The following is an 8225-nucleotide window of genomic DNA, read 5'->3' on the forward strand; positions in this document are numbered from 1 at the left end:
GTACAAAAGGTCTATTACCAATTATATATTATCTACTTGCCAGTTAGAAAAAACGAATGATCACGAAACACATACAGAAATCTGACCCCCAGGCCCGGACCTATAAAAGTGGTAGGAGATTCTTAAAAATAAAAGTCCATGATTTGAACAGACTCGAGAGTCATACTATTGCAGGTAGGTCACTAGCCGCCTTAGCAGAAAATATTTAAAAAAATTCTAAAAATTGCTATCAACTAAAAATTTTTTTAGAAATTTTAAACGTATATTTTATCTGTCTTAATCATACTATGTGAGCAGTGTTGGCCTAGTGGCTTCAGCATGCGACTCTCATCCCTGAGGTCGTAGGTTCGATCCCTGGGTGTGCACCAATAGATTTTATTTCTATGTGCGCATAACATTAGCTCGAACGGTGAAGGAAAACATCGTGAGGAAACCGGCTTGTCTTAGACCCAAAAAGTCAACGAAGTGCGTCAGGCATAGAAGGCTACCTACTTGCCCATTCGATTAACAAAAGATCATGAAACAGATACAGAATCTGAGGCCCAGACCTAAAAAGGTTGTAGCGCCATTTTATTTTTTTTTATCATACTATGCGGCAATGAACTTCTATTGAAGTAGGTAAGTACTTACTACTTACTAAACAAGATAGTCTTCGTAGACGGGAAACCTGCACATATGAATGCTAAAACACAATTCCAACATTCATAAAAACATAAAAGATTTGTATTGAATCCGGAATACAAAATTCGGTATCATAAAAAATCTTCAGAGAGCTCCAAAAATAATTTCGCCAAAATATATTTCACGCGAACGCTCTATTACATCAGCATAAATATCATATCATTTGGCCAAGAACGAGCGCTGTAATATAAAAATAAAAAGTGTTGCCTTGTACAAGCAATTTCATTCGAAGTAAAAAAATCTGGGTCAGGACTCAGGTAACTCGTACGAGGATTTAGGCTTCTAGATGGAATTAAAGCTTTAAGGCTTATTGTATGTTGAAGATGTTTTTGCTCACTTATTTTAATTTCACAAGGGTCGTTTCATTATTTTTTATAAAAGGTTTTATGATTTCTTGTTTTCTAATAATATGTTCTTAGATAATTTTCTTTAATATACTAGAAGCTCCTGCAAACTTCGTTTCTCCTTAATGTGATTTTTACTTAGTCTACCTTTTTGGTACATACCAACATGGAACATTTTGCTATGCTACCTGGTTTTCCGGAATGAAACATACTTTAGGTTTTTTTTGTGAATATTTCTCTATATAAACCTCAGAGTTCAAGTTATAACTTTCTAATTACCAAATGAAATGTAGCGTTTGATAGTAGGTGAAAGTTTAAGATTGTATGTATTGTATGTAGCTGATTCTCAGACTTACTGAATATGCACATAAAATTTCATAAGAATCGCTCGAACCGTTTCGGAGGAGTATGGGAACCTTTTTATCGATCACATTTTTGGGTTACGCGTCACATTCTTCTGTTACGTGCCATCTTTTTCTTGTCGCTACCACGGTTGATTCGAAGAGATTCGAAGCCATTAATAACAAAAATATATAATAAGGAAAACAATGATAGTAATAATTCTATTACAATTAATGAAACTCTGTAATAATCTTAATAGTAAAAAGATAAAATGAAATAATTGTATTATTTGTATTCATGTCTATGATAATAAAAGATTTTGTTAAACTTAATCTAATTTTATTTTAGCTAACCAATTTCTGTTAAGTTGCATATAGTAGATCATTTATTGAAAAATAAGGTAATACAGTACACTTCTTACGTCTGTAAACTAGTAGAGGCAGCCTTTTTTTTAAATCATCATACTACCGCATTGGTAAGGTGAGGTACTATTACCTACCTACTGATACCTATGTATCCATTGCATAAAACCATTCGCCCTGTGTTTGTTTTCTGACAAAGTCTTACGTTAGAAGGCATAAACAGATATAGTGTTTGCTTCATACACCAATATTGAACACAGACATTAGTTTATTAACGTAATTATTCCTCTTTAATTATAGTAAATGCCGTCAGAATAATTAGGTTACAAATACTGAAACAAGAATTTCAATATAGATTTTACCATTTACAGCATATCATTTGGTATTAATCCTTTTACATCCGTGTAGCATACAATTGGATGCGGAATCACGATCCCGCTTGGACCACGGAAATACGACCACAAATCTGTGTCTATATAATGAAAGCATTATGTTATCTGTGTAATACATAACAAGGTTTTACTTTGACATAATTTGACCTGGACAAATTCGAAGTTACATACGAATACTCTTTATAATATAATCATAGGTAAAATAACTATTCAGTAGCAGATTCTGTATGTTTACACAGCGTACCAATGCCATAAAAAAAATTATTAAGAACCACGAAATAGTTCGTAAAAGTTAAGGTAATGTAAAAATTGTTTAAATATTTTTTTAACGAGAGCAGTGCTGGCCTAATCGCTTCAGCGGGAATCTCTCATGCCTGAGTTTTTAGGTTCGATCCCCGGACGTACACCACTGGACTATAAGAGTGCATTTAACATTCGCTCGAAGATAAGAAGAACATCGTGAGGAAAACGGCTTGCTTTAGACCCAACAAATCGACGGCGTATATCAGGTACGTCATGAATGTTAGGCCCAGAGCTTAGAAGGTGCAACTAATTTTTCTTTTAATTCTATAACTACACGCTAATTTACGTTATTAACATACTTCAAGAGATTTTGAGCAATGGTGATCAATAATGGTTTTGTAAAAATGCAGCAAAATCCAACAATGGTAATGACGTTGTATGAGCTCTAATCATAAAATCAAATAATTAGTTGTCATCTTGAAGAGGCAGTCGAACACCAAGATATATATAATACAATTTACGTTTATCGAGTTAGTTTAAACGTAAACGAAAATTAAAAGTAAACAATTGTTCACTTTCAAACAAAAACTTATTGGGTCGATTTATTAAAGTCAATTTGAAACTAATTAAACAATGGGAAAAAAGCTCCAAAAGTACAGCTTTAATTACGTGGTCGGGAAACGCATTGTTAACACAACAATAGTTAAAGTTCGCTGAAACTGAAAGAACAAAGGCTATTGTAGCAAAACCGGAATGATACAGCATTCGATGGCTTATAAGTTTATTTATGACAGTTTTAAATGTGAACTATTTAAGAAACTCTTACGAATAATGGAGATTTCAATAGGTTGGCAGTCGAAAGCAACCTGGCGACATCGTTACACAACGGAGCTTTTTAAGGCTTTTGACAGTTTTAACTGGCGGCATAATCGTTCTTGAGCGACCTCTCCCGGGCCACCACGGAGAGTATTTTTTAAATGTCAACTATCAGAGAGAGATCGTTGAATTGGTACTAAATAAATGATTTGTTATCAAAACCCAATTATGGTTTCTATATTTTGGTCTAGTTTGATAGGTGTAACATTAAGATTTTGGATTAAAACATTCTCAGTTACCTACCGTAAAAAATATTTAACAGGTTTTAATTTAAAAACAATATATAATTTTATTTATGCTCCAACCATAACATATCCGAACCAAGGTAATTAAAGGCAAAGTGCTATAGCGTAGGCGAGTATATGGACCACAGATTTGACACCGATTGTTAATAATTTAACTTTGACATTATTTTATATGACATTTTCATGCCTATTTATATATGGCTGATTGTGCGGATCTAACCACTATATCACAATATTGGCAAATAAACGATTATTATTATCAGTTTTGTAAATAGCGAGTTTAGAGCGTTGAGGGTTCAAATTTGGGATGATATTATTGTTTCAGGTTGAAAGGTGTGACATGACAGGCATCAATTCCAATGAAAAATTATCAATGAATAAAACACAGGAATGTCTTGCACCGTGGTACTTCAAGCGACCACAACTAAAGAGGACGCTTTTAGAAAACTCTTTCTAGCAATAGATCTTTAGCACATTACAACATTTGCATTGAACATAAATCCTTCAAAAGCCCAGACTTTCGAATACTCCGTCTATCCATTCTTAGACGTTCATACCGTTTATTTATCGCGTAATATCGCCACGGTATTGTTGGAGCCATCAATAATTCATACCCGTGAGTTATAGAGGCGACGATCTTCCTGGATTTCCTCTCGGCTCCTGATGTCCTGGTGTATTGTGTAATTCAATATTGCTATTTTGAACTTACATTTTGCAAGTTAACGTTCCTAAAGTTGGAACTTTGGGAATTTGTTGTGTGTATAACGAAAATAATAACCTAACCTATAAAATATATCTGCTACTATTAAAAAAAAAATACACAGTAGGAATTAATACCTTATTTATTTGTTTGCACAAACTAATTACAACACAAAAAAGAGACAAGATTAATACGGAAACAACATCAATAAATAACATATATAAATATAATAAATCAAACACACACATTCGTTATATTGTAACACATGAAACCACACCACCGTCTCTTAAAACTACCAATTGTCTTGGCATGTTTAATCGACGCAGGTAGGCCATTAAATTGCTGCCCTCCCTCAAACAGGAAAAGACATAATAAAATAAAAATGCATATAACTATTCATAACAACCCTAAGAATCGTCTAACATATTTTCCATTTACTTTCATGAGACTGAAAACTGGTATTGATTTCGCATTTGTGGACTCCTCGTCTTCTTTGGTCGAGTCCAATTGTTCAAAGTCCAAATTGTCTCCATCTGGGGATGGCTTTTCTAGAAGTTCAAGAGCCTTTTCCTCATCCAATACAGCCTTTTGATGTTTGTCTTTAGTAGTGCGTGGCCTACGAAATAAAATATTTCAAACAATATCAGCATATTGAATTAATTATTTACACTTCGTTACCTTATTAAAAACAACATATATAACAAAATCTATATATAAACATATACATAAGTTATTAGGCGACAAGCGGCCTTATTGCTGCCAAGCGATTTCATCCAGGCAACCCTAGCATGGAACAATAAAAAAGGAAACACCTACAGAGGGTAAAGAACAACTAGTACATATATGATTAAAAAAAACAAAATATCTAGAATAAAGTAAAAAATAAAAATATTTTAATAATAATACAGTCCAAATCTGTTATATAACGACATTGACGGGATACTCCGATTTGGTCGTAAGAACCGATAGTCGTAACAGCCGATGACGTTGTTATTAAGTACCTAATACAATAGAATTTAGCCGGGACCTTTCATCAATATAACCGGTAAGTTATTCCTAGGGTTAGTGACAATTAATATGTATAAGTAGCTAATTACGAAGCAGAAGATAAATGACAAGATAAATTATTCTTCAGATACCGCGAAAAGTTGGAAAAAAGATCTACGTAAACTAAATTTGTCCTAATGCGTCCTTACAATTCTTAAATAAAAATGTTTAAAATATGTTCACAGATACAGTTATAACGGATTTTAGCACTTGCTTTTACTTCATATAATTTTAAATAATTATTATAATTTAAATAGATTTTTCCTTCCTGGACAAATGTCCAACTAGTTCCAGTTCTACCGAACAAATGAACTATTTCAGTAGTATTTAGATAATCACTCAAGGAATCTTAAGATAAATATCATAGAGGCATGACACGAGGTCACATAGCCAATAATAATAAAATAGTTTTTTTTTAATCAATTACTAAATAACGGAGGGAAATTAGCGACGCAGTTAGTATGTCAAAGTATATTTAATATAGACTTACTCGTTCAAAAACTCATGATTATTGTGAAGCAGCTCATATTTTTTATTTTTTATTTCGCTGACAAATTTCTCAGCGGCTTTCTTAGCAAATACATCAGCCAATTTTCGTAGATATTTCAACGAAGATTCAGACGCTAAAGTTTTTATTATCTCGACAGGATCAAGTTTCACTATTATCGGGTGATCTTTCCCCCAAGACTGCGTCGTGAATAGGAAAATCAATTGAATTTTTAATAACATCCTTCACTGAATTTATGTTCGTAATAAAAGTTTTATTGTTTGAATTTTTATAACTGTACTACAAAGAATTATAGCCTAGATGCACATAGATGATCTTTAAAGGAATTACCCGATTCGAAATTCAACTCTTAAAGCATACGTCAGGATGAAAAACCGTAAAAGACGCTTAGTAGGGCGATCTTATATAATGACACAGCAATCAAGATACGACGATGAAGATTAAGTGTACACATATTATGATGGTTGGGTATATATCATGAAAATTGACTACCAAAGCGCTAATTTTGAGAAAACTTAAAGCGTATTAAGAATTTTAAGAGCTAATCTTACGTTACACTTTGCTGCAATTGCGTGGATGTCACGTGAAACAAAATTATAAACATTATTAAAAAATGGACGAGAAGACACTCTTTTAAAGCTATAAAAAAAAATAAGGTTGATGCTCTTCACCGCATAATAATGCAGTTAGAAAACTAAACGTTTCACATTTATTAGCTAAGCACATTGCCAACTACCTGGAATACGTGCAAAACAAAGTAATTTAAGATAGAAAATAATAAGTCAATAGTTGTATGTACACCGATTCAATTCCAAACACTTATCACAAGTAGCACCCGTTCGAGCACGCGGCATTGTCATCGGCCCCCTCACCATCGTGGAAGAGAGACAACCCGATGCATGGACATATGAGAATATGCGACCATACTGGTATCTACATGTACATACCTCTATGCTGAAAAGCATAGGGGTATAATATTAAAAATGTATATTCAATCATATTCAAGTTACAATGTCCGTTTAATATACAAGAACAATTTACAATATAGCCTTAGGCGAGAAAAATATAATCAACTAGATTTGCATAACAGTATGGAAATGTAAAGAAAATCATGCATAGTATGGGTTTTCCATTAATATTAAAGTGACGCCACATGTGATGCCCTTCACTTGATGGAGCCTGGGGGCCAGGTAATGTATGTAGGCGACAAGTTTATATAAAATCAGACCAAAAAGTACTTTCATCATTTTTTTGTTTTAGATTGAGTTGCTGTTCCAAATTTAAATTTATATTCTTTTCCGGTAATTAGCAAATTGTTTTACAGGGTCTCGAAACTACAGTGCTTCCACCAATAACGACATAATTACTTGCGATATTTTTTTACTTAATTTATAACTTAACTAAGAAAACTATTTTGTTAAAAAATATATATTTTGTAGTTTGTTTGTTAGTATGTAGAATTCGTTAGATACCAACGAGAATACATAAACATAAAAGTTCTAAAACAACGTGTATGCATAAAATTATACAAGAAAATATGACATCAACAATTTTACACACAGACACATTAATTATATTACAACTGAAGCTAGCTAGCAAAGGAGAAAATTAAACAAGGAACCACAAAATAAAAAGCAATATAAATAATAACTAAAACTAAATAGAAACTTTGACCTAATTAAGAGCATGATAAACAAAAAATAAAGTTACGGTAAGTTGGAAGATTGTTGTAAAATATATCAATCAAATTGATACTTGTGTGAGGAAACCTCAGTCTTCAATTTTTTTGAGCTTTGATGGAATGCTATGAGTGATTATGCGTAAAGAAGCCGCTACTCAATCTACCGAAAATCAATAGCAGAATTCCATAAATTGAGTTTAGTTTACGAGCAATATTGTCACTTGAGAAGCAATAATTGCAACTTAAGCGATATAATCAATACCGTGTCTAAGCACCGACTCAGTTGTATTGAACTAGTTGCGTTTCAATATCGGCCATAGCTGGATGCCTCCTCAATTATTGACAGAGCTTGCTGTTCAATAGCTTGCCCAGTTGCGGCAGGCAGGGCCGGATTCCTACCGTACATAATACATTACGCTTACGTCTTAGTTGAGGAATGTTTAGTTAGTAATTTCTTTTAAAAAAATTCCAAATTCCAATTATTGAATACAAATATTTTATATATTTAAAACGTTTTATATTTTATTATATACGAGCAATGATGGCCTAGTGGCTTCAGCTTGTGACTCATCCTTGAGGTGGTAAGTTCGATCGTAGTTAACAGGCGCTCTAACGGAGAAGGTGAACATCCAGATGAAACCGGCTTACCGTAGATCCCAGTCGACGGCGTAAGCTAAAGAGGGCTGATCAGCTACAAGCCTATTCGATTCATCATGAAATAGATACATAAATCTCAGGCCCAAGCCTAAAAAACGTTGTAGTGGATTTCTTTATTTTTAATATGTATTATTTATATTGAGTCAC

The 8225-nt window shown here is 33.1% G+C and overlaps 1 protein-coding gene across 1 annotated transcript; it reads right to left on the bottom strand.

The window, feature by feature from the left end:
* Window positions 1–4309: 4309 nt before the first annotated feature.
* On the bottom strand, window positions 4310–5999 carry LOC123714283. The gene is made up of 2 exons (XM_045668492.1): window positions 5723–5999; window positions 4310–4801 (listed from the first exon to the last, which is right to left on the bottom strand). The coding sequence occupies exons 1-2, from the start codon at window positions 5959–5961 to the stop codon at window positions 4582–4584; spliced, it is 459 nt and encodes a 152-aa protein (XP_045524448.1). The 5' UTR covers window positions 5962–5999; the 3' UTR covers window positions 4310–4581.
* Window positions 6000–8225: the final 2226 nt, after the last annotated feature.

This window comes from Pieris brassicae, chromosome 9 (genome assembly GCF_905147105.1).
Source record: "Pieris brassicae chromosome 9, ilPieBrab1.1, whole genome shotgun sequence".
NCBI lineage: Eukaryota > Metazoa > Arthropoda > Insecta > Lepidoptera > Pieridae > Pieris > Pieris brassicae.